Source organism: Polyodon spathula, chromosome 13, assembly GCF_017654505.1.
Source record: "Polyodon spathula isolate WHYD16114869_AA chromosome 13, ASM1765450v1, whole genome shotgun sequence".
Taxonomy (NCBI): domain Eukaryota; kingdom Metazoa; phylum Chordata; class Actinopteri; order Acipenseriformes; family Polyodontidae; genus Polyodon; species Polyodon spathula.
This window is the reverse complement of record NC_054546.1, coordinates 22,448,864-22,466,094: the sequence shown is the minus strand read 5'-3', so window position 1 is coordinate 22,466,094 and position 17,231 is coordinate 22,448,864. Positions and strand designations below refer to the sequence as shown.

The window sequence follows — 17,231 nt, the reverse complement described above, 5'->3', positions numbered from 1 at the left end:
TGAGATCAGTATTGTTAACTCATTAGTTAGGGTTAATACTGTAGGTCACAAACAAAAAACAGAAACGTGACATGGGATAGCAATTTGGCGCAATAGACTTGTGCATTGGATAAATGTCACCTTTCTGGAATGATCACTAATGAATAGCCTGTACCTCCAACACATTTTATTAAGCAACCCTGCATTTCCAACTGACTGAACAGTATTACAATGCACATTTTAGAAACAATACTCTGATAACTCCCTAACAACACTATGCAGGATATAGCAGAACCTAAATGTTATGAGCACGTACAGAATGGAGGATGGTCGCTGGACTTTGAAACTATCTTTAACATGAGGACTAACAGGAAAAGAAAAATAAGCAGGATAGCTGTGTTCAGATTCCCTACACTTGATCCCACATCTTTTACAGAATTCAGGAACCCTGCAGCCATCTTCCAGTTGGTAAGAGTGCTGATCCTAACTTTGAGGTTCTGCTGTAACAGAGTGCTATTGCATCATGAATATCCCATATCACCTTAATGTTTGAATGGGCAGCATGCAGATTTCTGCAAACCTAAATAGAAAAAAAAAAAACGTAATAATAAGTTTACACACTACTACAGAACCTACGGAAATACAAGTGTGCTACAAAAGATCTTTTGTGATCCCATGTCAGGCCAAAAGGAATAGCAGCGTGATGGCAGTGAGCAGCCCTCTCAACATGACAGTGGGGCTGGTTGTTTGTTTAGACTCGTGTATAACAGCACACACACACTACTCCAGGCATGAAGGAATACCTCAGGATTTAAGGAGCAGGGGGGAGTAGAAGAGTGGGCTATTTGACTGGCTACCTTCAGGGCCTCTATCCTCATTGCTGCCAACACTAGCTCCTCCTGGCATTGGGGGGTGTGGGGGTAGGTGTGCCAACAGGAGAGAACAGGGCATTAGAACACAACAGTAGAGTCACATTGAATAGAACACAACAGTGACAATCACATTGACAGATAGAGACAGCAGCACCACTGCGAGTGGAAGAAAGCATGAAGAGGGTGTGCACTGGGGTGAAGATCACATGTAAAAACAATCAGACAACTTTTTACACTTAAAACTTTAAAGTCTCTTTCTAAGTTATTTGTAAAGGTCCGCTCTGGTGCACTGGGGTTTAAGATCTGGCTTCTGAATCAATGCAGGAAGTGTCACATCATGAATCATTACTGATGTGTTACCTGTTTGACAATGTGGGCAATAATCCTTACACTATGAGTACACTAGAGCAGGCATTTTGAAAAGAGCTTTGAAACAGACAATAAGTTATAAGTGTAAAAGGTTGTCAGGATGTTAACAATGAAAATAAAAAATTAACAGGTACGTTATTTAAACAGTTGTAGCAACATGTGGGGATGTACCCACTACTTACTCTTTAATTCATCAAAACAAACTAATAAAATAAATGTAAAAGAAACATGCAGCGCTATTCACAAAACTTGAATGACTGTTTTAAGGAATGTTTAGAAAAGGAGCGTTTTTTTAAATCCCATTTGGATTAATAAAATCAAATATACATAGTCACAAAATCCCCTTTTAAGAGAGAGAATGAAGGAAAGTTTATAAACACTATTCAAGAAACTTAAAAAAAAAAAAAAAAAAAAACATTCCTTAGTGCAGTCTTTAAAGTGAATAAGGCCTATTGTTTCCACAACATATTTTTTATTTGTTTTATATTCCCTATTAGAGTTCGCTACATCTCCAAGATTTAAAATCAGGGATTCAAATATTTTTTGACTTTTGCCAAATATTTTTTGGCTTTTGCTCAAGATGCTGAATGCATTTTTCTACTCCATATTGTAATGACAACAACCTAAAGTCAAGGCAAAGATACATAACCCAGCCATTTTAATTTAAGGGAGTGTAATTGTAATTGGTGCTTTAAACAGTGAACGCTCAGAGTCTGGCCCAGCTGTTTCTGCAGGGTCAAATACACACCTGGAGTTTCTGGGCGAACACTGGAGGGTTGGTCTCAGCCAGGTCTGACTCTAGGTAGCCTAGCTCATCCCCTGGCTCTGCGTTCCGGGAGAGTCTGTCTAACAGGACGTCAGCGGAATCCACAGGTTCCTCAGGGGGGCTCTATGGGAGGGACAGGACAGGACAGCTATAGGAGGGGGGGTCTAAAACCACAGGGCATCTACAACGACAAATATCACCCATTGCAAAGCTACAATTCTACAAAGGGATTTTTTTCAAGATCAAATGCTGTGCTGTGAGCTCTATATTAACACTGCAAAGGTTTTTATATTACAGGCCAGCCAATGTTTTTTATCGAATACTGTACTGTAGAGAGAGGGAGAGAGCGGGAGAGGCTCTGCTTGAACACTCCCTTCCTGCCATTCATCCCTGGCTCTCTCTCAAGCAAACCTCCGATTGTGTGGTATTGCACTGTGTTTGTAGTAGACCAAATTAAGGCCATCAAACTATTTTTAACAGTAACCCAGGGTTGAACAAACTCAGGAGCAGCAGCATTGAGACACCCAATTTCTGAACTAGACACATACCTTGCCAGATATCACTGGTACAGTATTATCCCCTCTGTTCACTGATTCACATGTACTGTTGCACAGGCAGTGACCTCAATTCAGCTGCTTCCTGTTTGGCTATAATATAAGCTCTCACTAACGCTTTTAGCATCAGGCTAAATGGAGGATTGCGACTGTTAACAGTGGCTCTTCTTGTCGTGACGATGATGAGCACTGGGCAGTGCTGATCAGCTTAAGGAATTGCACTGAAAAACACATGTGGCATGCTGCTGTTTTATCACATGGAACCATTTGATAAAGGCTACAAAATACTTTTAATTTGATATACAGGTTTCCTATAAAGGTTTTCAATAAAGGTTCTTTCTAAATCAATAAGATGAATAATAAATCACTTATCAGATTGAACCTCTTTGTACAAATGAATGACAGTGTGCATTACTTAACTGTGGTTCTCTTTTCAATGCTGGTGCTTCTAAATGTAGTGCTAATGAAATGAGAGGGACATTGCGCTGGCTGCAGTGAGGCAGGTGTCAGGAGAGCTTCTCCTTATAGCCCTGCTAATTACACTTTGTAGAAAACAGTCCATCAGGACACATGGCGGTTGACATTTCTAAAGGTTGGAATTGTGACTTTCAAGGTCAAAGATTGTGTGCTGAGATAACCTTTATTGTAAGGGAGTAGGGAGCTCTATATTATAAATGCAGACAAACTCAAGACTGATAAGGCACTGTTAAACCTTTCTATTATCTCACTATCCACTCCCACACTTCCCTGTTGTGTTTCGAAGCCCCCTCACTGTGACCCACTCCCCGGTGTGTTTCGAAGCCCCACGCTGTGTCACACTCCCCGCCCCCGCGCTGTGTCACACTCCCCCGGTGTGTTTCGAAGGCCCCACGCTTTGTCACACTCTTCAATGTGTTTTGAAGCCCTCGCACTGTGACCCACTACCCCGGTGTGTTTCGAAGCCCCCGTGCTGTGTCACACTCTCCCAGTGCGTTTTGAAGCCCCACGCTGTATCACACTCCCCAGTGTGTTTCGAAGACCCGCGCTGTGTCACACTCCCCGGTATGTTTCGAAGCCCCACGCTGTATCACACTCCCCGGTGTGTTTCAAAGACCCGCGCTGTGTCATACTCCCCACCCCCGCGCTGTGTCACACTCCCCCGGTGGGTTTCGGAGCCCCCCGCTGTGTCACACCCCCCTGGTGTGTTTCGACGCCCCCACGCTTTATCACACTCTCCAGAGTGTTTCGAAGCCCCCGCGCTGTGACCCACTCCCCCAGTTTGTTTTGAAGCCCTGCGGTGTGTCATACACTCCACCCCTGCGCTGTGTCACACTCCCCGATGTGTTTTGAAGCTCTAACACTGTGACCCACTACCCCAGTGTGTTTTGAAGCCCCGCGGTGTGTCATACACCCCGCCCCCACACTGTGTCACACTCCCCGATGTGTTTTGAAGCCCTCGCATTGTGACCCACTACCCCGGTGTGTTTCGAAGCACCTGCACTGTGACCCACTACCCCGGTGTGTTTCGGGGTTGCGCTGTGTGTCACACTCCCCGGTGTGTTTCCAAGCCCCTGCGCTGTTCACACTCACCATGGTCAGCATCTCTACTTCTTTCTGCTTTGATTTCTCCGGGGATGGCGAGCGGCTCTCCAGGTTTGAAGCTAGGTTTCTCAAAGCTGGGTGCACGGATTTTGTTCCGGTGGAGAACTGCACGTCCGCTTTGTCATAACTCAACCTGGACACACACAAGAGTTGGCTTATCACAGTATGCTTGCATGTAATTCCTAACTAAGCAAATTGACAATGAAAACAGTGTTGGAATATTATCTGTAACACAGAAAGTGAGATTTTAAGTGAGACTATACCTGTAACTTACTGTGTGCTTGTTTGTGTTGCTCATTGTGAAACATGCTGTAGTAATCTTTCCACTCTCACGACTGATCATTCGAACATACCCTGAGCATGGAGACAGCGGCTCTGGTATCCTCACAGGAGGTGATCTGGAGGCACTCTCTTTCACTGGGTCAAGCTTCAGGTACATTGCTGGCTTCTGGGCTGAATTGACAGAGTGCTGCTAAAATGAAAAACAGCCACTAAATGACAATGGCCAGCAGCAGACATGAAGGTTCTTAGATTTTTAGAAAGCTTTTTACTCCAGGCTGTTATCAGCAATAAAGGAAAAAACTCAATTCTAAAATTAGTAAAGGATAAATATATCACACTTTCTTAATGAGCAGATTCTGTTTGCAGTTTAAATTCACTTGATATATACTTTTCTGTTTCGGACAGGTACGTTTTTTAAACTCAGACGTTAAAAGCTAGATTAGAATTACGTCTAATCTCCAAGTACACCAGAGTGTAACCATGAACCTGTCCCCCCTGCAACACTGCTCCTAGTTTATATATGTCTTACATAAAGAAGGGAGCAGAACGTTGAAGGTGGGGTAGGTTAATGGTTACACTCTGGTGTATCAGCTGTACTAAGACAGAAGACATGTTTGAGAGCTCTAATGCACAGGGTGTGTTAAACTTAGGAGTTTAAAATCACCAGGACGTGATGGCTGAAACAGAAAATGTGATACAAAGTGAAACTAAACAACAAGCAGAATACATTATTTGAGATAACAAATTTGAGACATTTCATACCCATTCCAAGTTGCCCTTTATAGTATAGACTAGTTTATCTGGTTTGCATCACTGTATTGGGTGTGTTTCACGACAATTTGGAGAGCTGTGGAATCAATTGATGAGCAAGGGTTTTTTGTTGTATAAAAAAAAAAAAAAACATATTTCACCTTGATATGAAGGTATTTAAATGACTAAAAAAGCAAGGTACTCTTTTAATAAACAGCTTTGCTTTATAAATTCTGTTGATTGTGCATTTCTTGTATTCACAGGAACACTGACTGCACTGGTTGGTGTGTGCTAATTACAATCAACAGAAATGCAGTCGGAGTTCTCTTTAGGTTGCAAACTTTCTTCTTGGGAACATACGCTACAGAGCTGAAGCGTATCAAAACTAGAACTGCTATTACATTAACATGGCTCAAGATGATTACTGTGTTAGGCAGGGAGAGGTGGAGCCCCTGGTTCAATCTGGGAGGACAGATGGGTGCAGCAGGGGACCTGCACTCCAGCTCGGGCGCAAGCTGTACTGCTGGCAAGCCGGTGATGGAGGTGGTACTTACTGGGGATGAGCAGCCGATTTTCTCCATGTATTCGATTTCATAGGAGGGATCACAGTCCGGCTCTTCGAAAGAAACAAAGCATTTTAATAAACAACAATGCGCCAGAATCAGGTATTGTGCAGCCAAAAAGATGGCTGGCTCAACACACTTTACATACCAGTTAACACATTTCCTAGAGAATCACCAGGAATCAAGTTTGTACCTAAATCTAGAGCAGTGCAAAATTGTATCCAAATTGGATCAGCAGTTCTACCGGTTTGAGAACAATGAACAGAGCATTTGTATGACCTTGACATGGAGGTTCATTTTTTCCTGCTATCAGTTCAGGCCTGCTCAAAATATTGATCAACTTAGTGACATTTACCTTCATGACTGACTTTACTGAGTAGTAAAGTAGGGAAAGCATCATTTTAGTATACTGTATCACGCGTGTATGGCTGCAGACAAGTATAATCAAAAACACACACCAATATGACATTCAGACAAAAACGGGGAGAAGTTAGAGATGTGGGCAGCGAAAGAGACTCATATATGGTCCTTTAGATGACTAATGGCCAGGACACACAAGAGATTTTACAATGAAAATGTGCATCAATATGTACACAGCTGGAAGAGGCAAGGGGCATTCACTAATACTGTAATTGTGTAACAAAGTCTTTTACAACTGATTCTCTGACCACTCCTGATTCTGTCGTAACAATGATGGGTACAGCTGAGCCAGTCTGGCATTCAAACAAGCTCTGGACATCTCCTGGTCTCTGGGGATCTTGGACGGGAGTAGTGATCTCACTAGATTTCAAGGACACAGATGGAAGAGAAACTGCATTGCTCTGACATCTGAGAAACAGTCCTTCTGCCAGGAGAACGCAATGACAGAGTTCTGGGTGCAGTGGGTAATAAAGCTCTACTGATGTGCAGCCTTGTTTTGACATTTATGGAATAAGCAGACTTTTTATTTTAGAGAGTAAGCAGGGGAACAGGGTCGTCTCTTTCTACAAAGGGTTCTTAGCTAGAAGATCTGATTCCACAGGGATTAATGGAGTGGGTTGCCATGCTGAATACCTTCCATAAACCCATTCTATCACTGAACACAGCCGACGATGTGGTATTGAAACAATCCAATATTAACCCTTTGCATTCCTATGTCAGACCAGGTCCGACATCATCAAAAAGACGTCAAGCACAGGTCTCTAGTTGATTTTTTCTCAGGAAAAAGCCGAGAAAACCTTTCAATGGCCGAGTGAGACCGACAAGAGCCGAGAGAAGCCAAAAAGAAAAAGGGCGGATCTGAACAATACACAGAGGCCCTGCACCACAGACCAAACATGGACATAAAAAAAAAAGAATATCACAGACATTTACAGAGCTTTTTCATTATTATAGTAATGAAATAATGACTTGGATCGCATTACTGAGGAGTTTGGTGATATAATGAGTGATCAGGAGAGGATTTTCAGTAACTGTGAGTAACTGCAGAGATGCATGTTTTTCCAGCTACTAGCAAAAAACAACATTAAAAAAGGTAAGTGAATTACAGTTCATTAAATAGTTTAAATTGTTGATTGTTAAGGTAAATCAAGCTGCACTTAAAAATAATAATTTAGATTTCCTTTGTGTGCTGGGCTGTGTTGAATTAGGAGGCTGATTAGAAACGTGTGCTAAGTATACGGCACCAGGCAGACAGGATAGTATAAATTGGCAATCAGTGTCTTAGAATGCCAGCCAATCTAAGCACCAGCCAGCCTAAGGCCCAGAAGTCCAAGGGCAGTCTGAGCTGTGGCAGCCCGAGCGAGGACAGGTGGAACAAGGGCCTTTTCCAAATCCCTCATTCTCCAATCCTAGAATGAACACTGGTAGTACTTGCTGCACATACCCTTACTAACTCCTTCTCCCCCTATGCTGCCTGCTACAAACTTGAAAATCTCCTTTTTCAATTGTCGCTCTCTGACTAACAAATATTTGCTTCTCAGTGAACTTATAACCAATACCAATCTTGATCTTCTCTGTCTAGCTGAAACCTGGCACTCTGTAAATGACATACACTTACCGCATCTAGCCACCCCAAAGGGTTATTCCCTCTTTGACAAACCTTGCCTCACTGGCCAAGGCGGAGGCCCTGCTGTTATTGCTAATTATGTGCTTGTTCTTTCATTTCCTAGGTGACCAACATTCATGTTGACTTGCCTTCCTCCCTCCTAGTGACCGACTTCAACATGCTTCTGGTCTGTATTGGACTTTCTCAATCTGTCAACGTCAACACTCACACCCGAGGACACACCCTAGATCTGCTCATCACCAGGGGCCTTGATGTCTCCAATCTCTCCATCTCAGATGTGTCTTTCTCTGACCATTTCTTAATCACTGCTAATATTAATCTTCCTGCTCCTTGCTCCGCTACTGATATTGTTGTCTCCTTCCGTCCCAAGAATCTGCTGAATCCTCAAACTCTCAGAATGTGTCTCTGCATCACCTCTAACTGGTACTCTTCCGTCCTCAGCTGATGATGCGGTGAAGTTCTACAAGACCACCCTTACTCATATCATTGACACTGCCCATCTTACAACCAGAACCGTCAAGAAAGATAGAAAATGCCCATGGTACACCCTTGAGCTTTGACTGCTTAAATCTGCCTGCCGCATGCTCGAGCGCAAGTGGAGATCATCTGGACTAACGCTACAGACGTGTGCTTGCCGTGGCCAGGGTGAAATACTTCTCTGCCCTCTCCTCCTTCTCCCCTCTCTCCATTGCTTATGTTTCCGGCTTACTGTTGAAATCAACTACTGCCATGTGCCCCTTGGACCCCTGGCCTACTAACCTTGTCCGTCTCTGTGCTTCTGTTCTTGCTCTCTCCATTATGCACACTCTCAACCTGTCCCTGGACTCTGGCTCGGTTCCTGCTGCCCTCAAGCTTGCCAGAATTACGCCGGTACTCAAAAAACCCTCCCTTGACCTGGTTGACTTATCTAATTTCCGCACCATCTCCAATCTCCCTTTTTTCTCAAAAACTCTCGAAAGTGCTGTAGCCAGTTAGCTGATGAAACATCTCACAGACAACAATCTGCTTGAATCTCCACAGTCTGGTTTCCGGCCGCATCACAGTACTGAGTACAGTGCTGTAGCAAACTTGTGGTGTCCCTCAAGGATCTGTTCTTGGGCCCTTTCTCTTCAATATCTACAGGCTTCATCTACCGGCTACATATTAATTTGCTGACGACACCCAACTCTACATAAAACTGAACCCTGGTAGCCCCTCTGCCATGGTCCGACACTCTGCTTGCATTCAAGACATCGAGGCCTGGATGTCTGCCAATTTTCTTTAACTGAACACTAACAAATCTGAACCCCTTCTAGTAGGATCTAAAACATCTCCTCTATGGTCAAATCTTCTTTCTACCATCGTTGAAACATCTCCACAGTCCGTCCCTACCTTTCCCTCCCAGATGCCGAGATACTTTGTCATGCATTTGTTTCCTCTCGACTCGACTACTGCAACTCTCTATATAGTGGTCTCCCGGCGCACACCATAAATCAACTATAGCTAGTTTAGAATGTTGCTACCAGTATCCTTACCAGATGTAAAAAAAATTTGATCTTTAAGCCTGTTATCTGCTATTAGCTGCCACTACCATTTCACATATTAGGATACTATCATGTATTATGCACTTTCCACTGTATTTAATGTACCATTTCATGTATTATGCTACAATCGCGTATTATGTACTTTCCACTGTATTTAATGTATTATGCATTGTTTTTTATTGTATATCATGTATTATGAATTTTTCTGTATTTGAAGTATTATGGATTTGCTTGTTTTTGCTGCATCTTGTAAAGCACTTTGTGATGGTGGTCCACTATGAACGGCACTATATAAAAATAAAGATTGATTGATTTATCAGTATACACTGTTATGAAGAGGTATGTGATAAATACAGTGAACAAGGGGTGGGGCTTGGTTGGAGATGCAGTACTGAGTGTCCTGTTGATGTGCAGTGCCTTTTAAACCTGTTTTACTTTGAACTTGAAAACAGCGCATGTAAAATAAACAACGCATGTGAAAATAAATTTTACCTGATGCACATGACAGGTGCTGAATAAATGGACTGCTATGGGTTAAGAGAGAAGTCAGTCCACAGCCACTGAACAGAGCCAACAAAGTGATATTGAAACAATAAAATATTAAGAGTTTGTTAAACATGACTTCCTACTGAAGTTTTCTAACAAGCTCATTCCATACATCTCTCAAGCACTTCTAGCTATGTGCAGTTTTGAAAGAAACACATGTCTTTTTTTTTTATATCAAATTTGCTTACTGTAGATTATATAATGTAGTGTTAGGTTGATATAAAAATGCCTAAGCAAGCATTTCAATAGAACAATGTCAAGTTTCTCAGTGAGTAAAACATTTGAAAATGTTAAGCAAGTTGTAAGTTCTTTGTTGTACAAAAAGGTGTTTAAATGTATATAAATAAAATGAAAAATAAAATAAAACATAAAATACTTCTACTCAGATGTCAAAGGACTGATATATTACCCTACCTATTACAGATAGACTACATACTTACTGTACAATTTTCCTACATTACAGAACATACATTATCCCTTCATTACACATCACACATTATCCCTACATAACACATCATACATTATCCCTACATTACACAGCCTGCAGTCAGAAGGCGACATTCTTCCCTCTTTCCAGGGACATTGTATCACGTGGCTAGCACCTTTGCATCAGCAAAGCCTAAGAAAGCTGATTACCCAGCAGACTAGAGATGAAGTTGAAATTAACGCATAGGGACCCTGTGTGCCAGTGCCCTCTGCTGCCAGTTTAATATACCTCTCCCAGAACAAACAGGAATACCATCAGGGAATGTATGAAGTGTAAGAAGTCCAGAATGATCATTTCTTTAGAGACAATCATAGAGAATACTTTGACTAACTATCAAATATGAAATGAATATATAAGACTTACATTTCCACATATTACTGTATAAACACTAAGGCTATATTTGAAATGCCTTTTAATCAATGTTTAAATAAATTAAAAACATGTAACACATGGCTCTAGAATAAACAGTTGCTCCAGTATTTGTAATTCTTACAAAATTAGTAACAAATAACTCGTAAGGCTAATTTAATGACTCAAAAGTATGCCTAGCTGTGAACGTAATATTAACAGTTAAAATAGTGTATGGTACAAATTGCATTTAAGTGATTAAAATTCCCCTTTTAATGTAACCAACTAACACCCCTAATTTGCATCCCATTGATTCTTAAGAGCAGTTTGGACCAATAAACCAGGCAGGTGTTCCTCAAAGACATGCTTTGGGGCTGTTATTTTTGTATCCTTTAGAAATGACCAATATTAGGACAAGAAGCCTTTTTCAGTGTCTTCATTATTAAGTTTCTTGGAAGTATTTAAAATTTCGCCACATTGAGTGTTTAACAGTTTGGGCTGTTTTCTCTCCTTACCCTTGGTTGGGGAATTGAAGTTGTTCTCGTTCACAAACGCAGAGAGGTCGGAGGGCTGCGGGTAGTCTTGAGGGTCTTCTGCCAGCTCATTGGCCACTCCCTGGTAGGTCCAGGGCTTCTGATTGGTGACAGAGGAGGCCAGTTTCTCCTCGTCGGTGGCGTGGTCCTCCGTAGGTATCACCGGGGAAGCCTCTGGTGTAGCCAGTGGGGTGGACTCCTGAAAAGGCAAGAACTCTGTGAAATACGTTGTAGATCAGCGCAGGGTGCCTATACTGCCCTAGGCACTGTCATCCACACACACACACAAAGAGACTTAAAGTACTGGATAGAGGTTAATGTAAATACTTTGTCTTGGATAATAGTTTCATTAATACTATGCGTGTGAGTGTTCCAAAATGTACTACTGTACAAAATCAAGAAGCAAAAGAATGTAGACTCTTCAAAGCCTTCAGTCTGCATGTCTTATACCTGATCAACTAATTGCATCTCTCGAGATTCCTTACCTGTGACAGTGGTTCAGATAGAGGTGATCTCTTGGGAGACTTCTTCACCCTAAAAGTATTTCTGTAAAAACATAGAAAGAGTAAGTTTAGAATCCAGGTGATTCCTCAGGTCTTCGGTTTTTTTAACCCTGCTGAAAATCCCAGCAGCTGCAGGTGAGCTGGTAACTAGCTAACGAACTGGAGCACATACTCACAGACCTCTTCATGGGCTCCCAGCATGCATCGGAAATCTCAGGCAAAGACTGCACGACAGAGATTGATTCAGGAGTGAAGACGACAAACAGTAAAGGGATTTTCAATGGGTCTATTTTCTTGTAACAATTTAACCAGCATCAAGATTCCTGCACAACCAGCTGAAAACCAGTAAACCACCCAGTCTGCTCATTGTTGGAATTTTTTTCAGGGTTGATGTCAAAACCACTTAGCAGACAGTTTAGTCTTTAATGCAAGGCTGTTAGCTTGTTATTTTTCAGTACACTACGGGGGGGGGGGGGAGCAGTGACAGCCTGAGACGGTTAGTGAAGCAGCACAATAATGAAACTATCCCACCGCAAGGGGAGCATGCATTATTAACCCCGGAAAACCATGTCTACCTTCCAAACCAATTCCTGTACAGATCAATGACAGTATACACAAGATTACTGGATTTGTGTCCTGTGTCATGAGCGTAAAATTCACACGTGTCTCTGACGGGTGCTCAGTGTGTTGTTTGCACTTTCTAAAAGCATGTTTCGCTGATTCTAAATCCATCTTCTAGAGAAGAAGTAACAATACTGACATGTGTAAATGTGATTTTTTTGTTTTATTTTGTACAGTTATAGAATTAGATTTTCCTCACTAGGCAAAAAAAAAAAACAGTGAGAATGTGGCCATGCAAAATTGGACATTTGACTACAAATTTTGCCTGGCCCCCTGTATACAGTAGTAGCCAGGAAACAGCTTCTCCATTCAACCTGGGACCCAAAGAGAGTAGTTGCTCTCTACTGGTCACAGAGATAGCTTTAGTTTGAGAGTATTACTGTAACCTCTGACACAACTTTTGTTTTGCATTCTGTGTTTATTTTGTTTATTTTGACAATAAAAGTGTGCCCCCTGCGCTGGATAGGACTATTTTTGCATGCCTGACCATTGGCAAATCTGTCACAACCAGAAACTGAAAATGAAAAAAATAAAATCACTTCATACACTGCACTTTAGGCTAGATTCTAAAAAAAACTTTTATGTTTTCAGAAATATGGGTGGTGCTAACGTACATTTTTGAAAATTTGTATTACCTACTATATTCAATTAAATACAACTAACAAACAAAACTTTTCTGACAAATAAACAGTGTTATGAAAAGAGAACACATCCACAGACATGGAATCATTTCAAACAATGGTATCTAGAGCATTCTGAACCACACTATGCATAACATTAACTTCAGAAAACTGTTCCATGTCTCCCAGTGTGATTTATCAAGACACTTATATACCTCTTACCAATGTATTATATTTTGTAGCAATGATGTAAGTAAAACACTGAAGGCTGTCTGTACTTAAATTAGTAACACAGAGACAACAGTTTTTTGTCTTGGGCTTCAAACCAGAAAAAAAAAAAACACTTTTAGCTCTTGGCTGATATCTTCCCAACGTATGAATGTCACTCTTGAGAAAAGCTGCAAGGCTCTTTCAGCTCACACTCTGATCACTGCAGCATTGTCTTTGCAGATTGCTCTTTTAAGCCCGAGAATGGGGGCACCAGTCAAGCAGACCCTCCAGGAATCTGTGCAACTTGACAGCTGCTCTAAGAATAAGGGAACTGATCGATATCTCTCAGCACACCCTGACAGCAAATTCAAAGAAGCACGATTCTTATAAAGATTCTACTGGGGTTGGAGAAAAAATACTCCTACCATGTCTAGAACACACTTTTGTTCTATAAATGGCAACCATGACATCTGTTAAGTAATAGATAAGATGTATATGTCTCTGTTGCAAGTTTTGTTTTTTTGTTTTCCTTTAAATAGTTTAGAATGGGAATTTATGTGGAGACCTGATGCCAGACAGAAGAGACTTGCATGCAGCCTACATGACTGCAAGCAGAATGAATAGTTTTGTTATGATCTAAGATTATTACTGTGAGATATACAGGTGGTGATATGGGATAGGCAGGAGTATAAGGTTTTCCTTTATGCTGATGATTTAACTATTTATTTATTTATCTACTTCCCTTTGCAATCTCTATCCTTGAACAATTTGGTAGATTTTCCGGTTATAAAATCAACCTCAATAAAAGTGAGATATTCCCCATTAACCCAGCCGCCTGAAAGTATCCTCTCAATAACTTTCCCTTTAGAATTGTTACCAACAGTTTTACATATCTAGGAATCAATGCAACTCGTTCTCATACCAGTCTTTCTAAATCAAATTTTCTTCCCTTACTGGAACACAATAAACTGGATTTTGCTCGCTAGTGGACTTTACCTCTGTTTTTAGATGGTCGCGTTAATTCTGTTAGGATGAATTCTCTTCCGAAATTCTTATATATATATATATATATATATATATATATATATATATATATATATATATATATATACACACACACATATATATATATATATACACACACAGTGCCTTGCAAAAGTATTCAGACCACTGACCAATTCTCTCATATTACTGAATTACAAATGGTACATTGAAATTTCGTTCTGTTTGATATTTTATTTTAAAAACACTGAAACTCAAAATCAATTATTGTAAGGTGACATTGGTTTTATGTTGGGAAATATTTTTAAGAAAAATAAAAAACTGAAATAACTTGCTTGCATAAGTATTCAACCCCTGTGCTGTGGAAGCTCCCGGTTTGCACCGATGAAAGAAATTGCCCTAACAAGGACACAATTACCTTACCATTGGCCTCCACCTGTGAACCATTAAAGTTTCTGTCACATTTTCTGGATAAAAACCCCACTGTTGAAGGATCATTGGTAAGGCTGTGAATCTGAAGAAAATGAAGACCAAAGAGCATTCTACAGAAGTTAGAGATAAATTAATACAAATGCATAGATTAGGGAAAGGGTACAAAATAATATCCAAGTGTTTGGATATCTCAGTGAGCACAGTTGGATCAATAATCAGGAAGTGGAAGCTGCATCACACCACCCAGGCACTGCCAAGAAAAGGCTGTCCCTCAAAACTCAGCGCTCAAACAAGAAGGATACTTGTGAGAGAAGCCAGAGAGGCCAACAATCACTTTGAAGGAGCTACAGAGTTCAGTGGCTGGGAGTGGAGTAATGGTGCACCAGTCAACCATATCAAGAGCTCTGCATAACACTGGCCTGTATGGGAGGGTGGCAAGAAAGAAGCTGTTACTCAAAAAGTACCATCTGAAAGCACGTCTGGAGTTTGCCAGAAAGCATGAGAGTGACCCACCTGCGATGTGAGAAAAGGTTTTGTGGTCAGATGAGACTAAGATAGAGCTTTTAGGCCAAAACTCAAAGCATTATGTGTGGCGCAAACCTAACACTGCCCATGCCTCAAGACATACCATCCCTACAGTGAAGTATGGTGGTGGCAGCATCATGCTGTGGGGATGCCTCTCATCAGCAGGGACTGGGAATCTTGTTACAATTGAAGGAAGAATGGATGGAGCAAAATACAGGAAAATACTGCAAGAGAATCCACTTCAGTCCGCTAAAAAACTGAAGCTTGGGAGGAAATTCACCTTTCAGCAGGACAATGATCCCAAGCACAAGGCTAAAGCAACATTGGAGTGGCTCAAGAACAAAAAGGTGAATGTCCTACAGTGGCCCAGTCAAAGTCCTGATCTCAATCCCATTGAGAATCTGTGGCACTATTTGAAAATTGACAGACTACAGCTCAAATCCACTGTATAAATTAGCTTGATGACTCACATAGGACTTCTCCTTTGCTTCCTTATTTTCCTTTTTGCCTGTTACTATTGTATCTACTGTCTCCTTCTGGTCTTCCTTTTCCTGCCATTTTCCTGTCTATATAACATTTACATGATGTAATATATTCAACTGAATTTTATTGTGTACATACATGCATTTTTGTTTATAAGTATCCTGTATTTTCTTTTGCAAAAACCAATAAACAATTTAAAAATAAATGCATAAAAGATTATTACTATGATAGACATTAACAGACAGAAATATTACTGTACAGTACATAAGTCTGGATGCATTTTATTACCATGTCCAGCCTTCTACATACTGATGCATTATGTTTCAGCTCCTCATCACATTATGATTAACATTAATAATTTAGCACCCATCTGTCGAGTTAAATTCCAAATTGCTGTATATCCAATGCTGTTAGAGAAAAATGAGGAAATACAGGACACTGGGCTGTACAGAATTCTAGGACTGAGCAAAGAGAGAGTAAATAATATAAGAGATCCCCTGTTCATTGTTGATATTCAGTCATAACTGTGCAATACAAAGCATGTCTGAAATCCCTATTTGCTTTGCTGTTAGTGGAAACCCTGCTGCTAAGCAGTTAGAATTGATCAGTGCTCTGAGGCCACAGCGTTCTTTAGAGGCACATTACATTCAGACAGGGGCATTGTTTGCTATGGGGCAGGGGGAGCAGTAGCCGATATGCTCCATTATGTGTTCTACTTTTTCACCATCTCCAGACACTGTAAGATATAAACATAAAACAAATAAAATATGTTTTTCAAAAATCATTCTTTTCTACTCTAACCCAGATCCAAAATGAAGTTGGTGATGGCTGCTATGTGATGTAATTTCTCACACTCTCAATAAGGTGTCAGCAGGCATTTATTCATTTTTGATTGATTGTTCATTGTTGTCCAGTGATTACATCGACAACACAGGATTATACTGCATTATAGTCTTCTATAAGAATAGAATATTATTAATATAGTGACTCAAAGGAACATTTCTGATGTTTGCCATAGCAGGTGGAAAATAGAAGAAATTAAAACTAAAGCGAGATAGCAAGGAGGGATTCACTTGTGGATGAAACTATTAATATTACTTATGCCCAGGTAACATTATTTCTACAGGTATGCTCTAAAGAAAAGGTACTACAGATTTGGAAATGAGATTTAGGCTCATGTGCAGGGCTGTGCTGTGCATTTTCCAATTTCAATTTATTTGGACCCCATTTCGAACTTAGATTCTTGTAATTTCTTTAAATTCAGTTTTTCTTTTAAAATACAGTATATCTATCTATCTATAATTCATGATATGCACTGGGTACTTTATAGCCCATCCTTTATTGTTAGCCCTATAAGATAACACTCTACTGTTTCCTCAGCTCTGCCCTTTTAGACGTGCTGGGAGTACGGAAGCTTGGTTCCAGGATTGAGAACGGCCGGGAGAAAACAACCAAGGAGGAACGAAAAACAAAAAAAGGAAAAAACCAAACCACAGAGAGACATAGTGGTGGCGGGGAAACCTTGGGCAGAAACCCGAATTATTGTAGCTAGTAGGCGGAAGGAGCGGGGAGTGTAGGTTGTTGACCTGGGTCATGCGGGTAGCGACGACCGGGGTAAAGCTGCACCTTTTATTT

At 40.8% G+C, this 17,231-nt stretch overlaps 1 protein-coding gene across 4 annotated transcripts in view; it reads right to left on the bottom strand.

Annotated features, from left to right (window-relative positions):
* The window catches only part of tacc2 (transforming, acidic coiled-coil containing protein 2), a 186,837-nt gene that overhangs the window by 29,127 nt on the left and 140,479 nt on the right, over positions 1 to 17,231 (bottom strand). For all 4 annotated transcript variants that reach the window (XM_041268161.1, XM_041268162.1, XM_041268164.1 and 1 more), the window contains 7 exons: positions 11,686 to 11,746; positions 11,183 to 11,399; positions 5,708 to 5,769; positions 4,475 to 4,593; positions 4,110 to 4,254; positions 1,969 to 2,109; positions 783 to 878 (listed from right to left, as the gene is read on the bottom strand). In XM_041268161.1, coding sequence (XP_041124095.1) covers positions 783 to 878; positions 1,969 to 2,109; positions 4,110 to 4,254; positions 4,475 to 4,593; positions 5,708 to 5,769; positions 11,183 to 11,399; positions 11,686 to 11,746 — 841 coding nt within the window. The remainder of the gene's footprint in view (positions 1 to 782; positions 879 to 1,968; positions 2,110 to 4,109; positions 4,255 to 4,474; positions 4,594 to 5,707; positions 5,770 to 11,182; positions 11,400 to 11,685; positions 11,747 to 17,231) is intronic.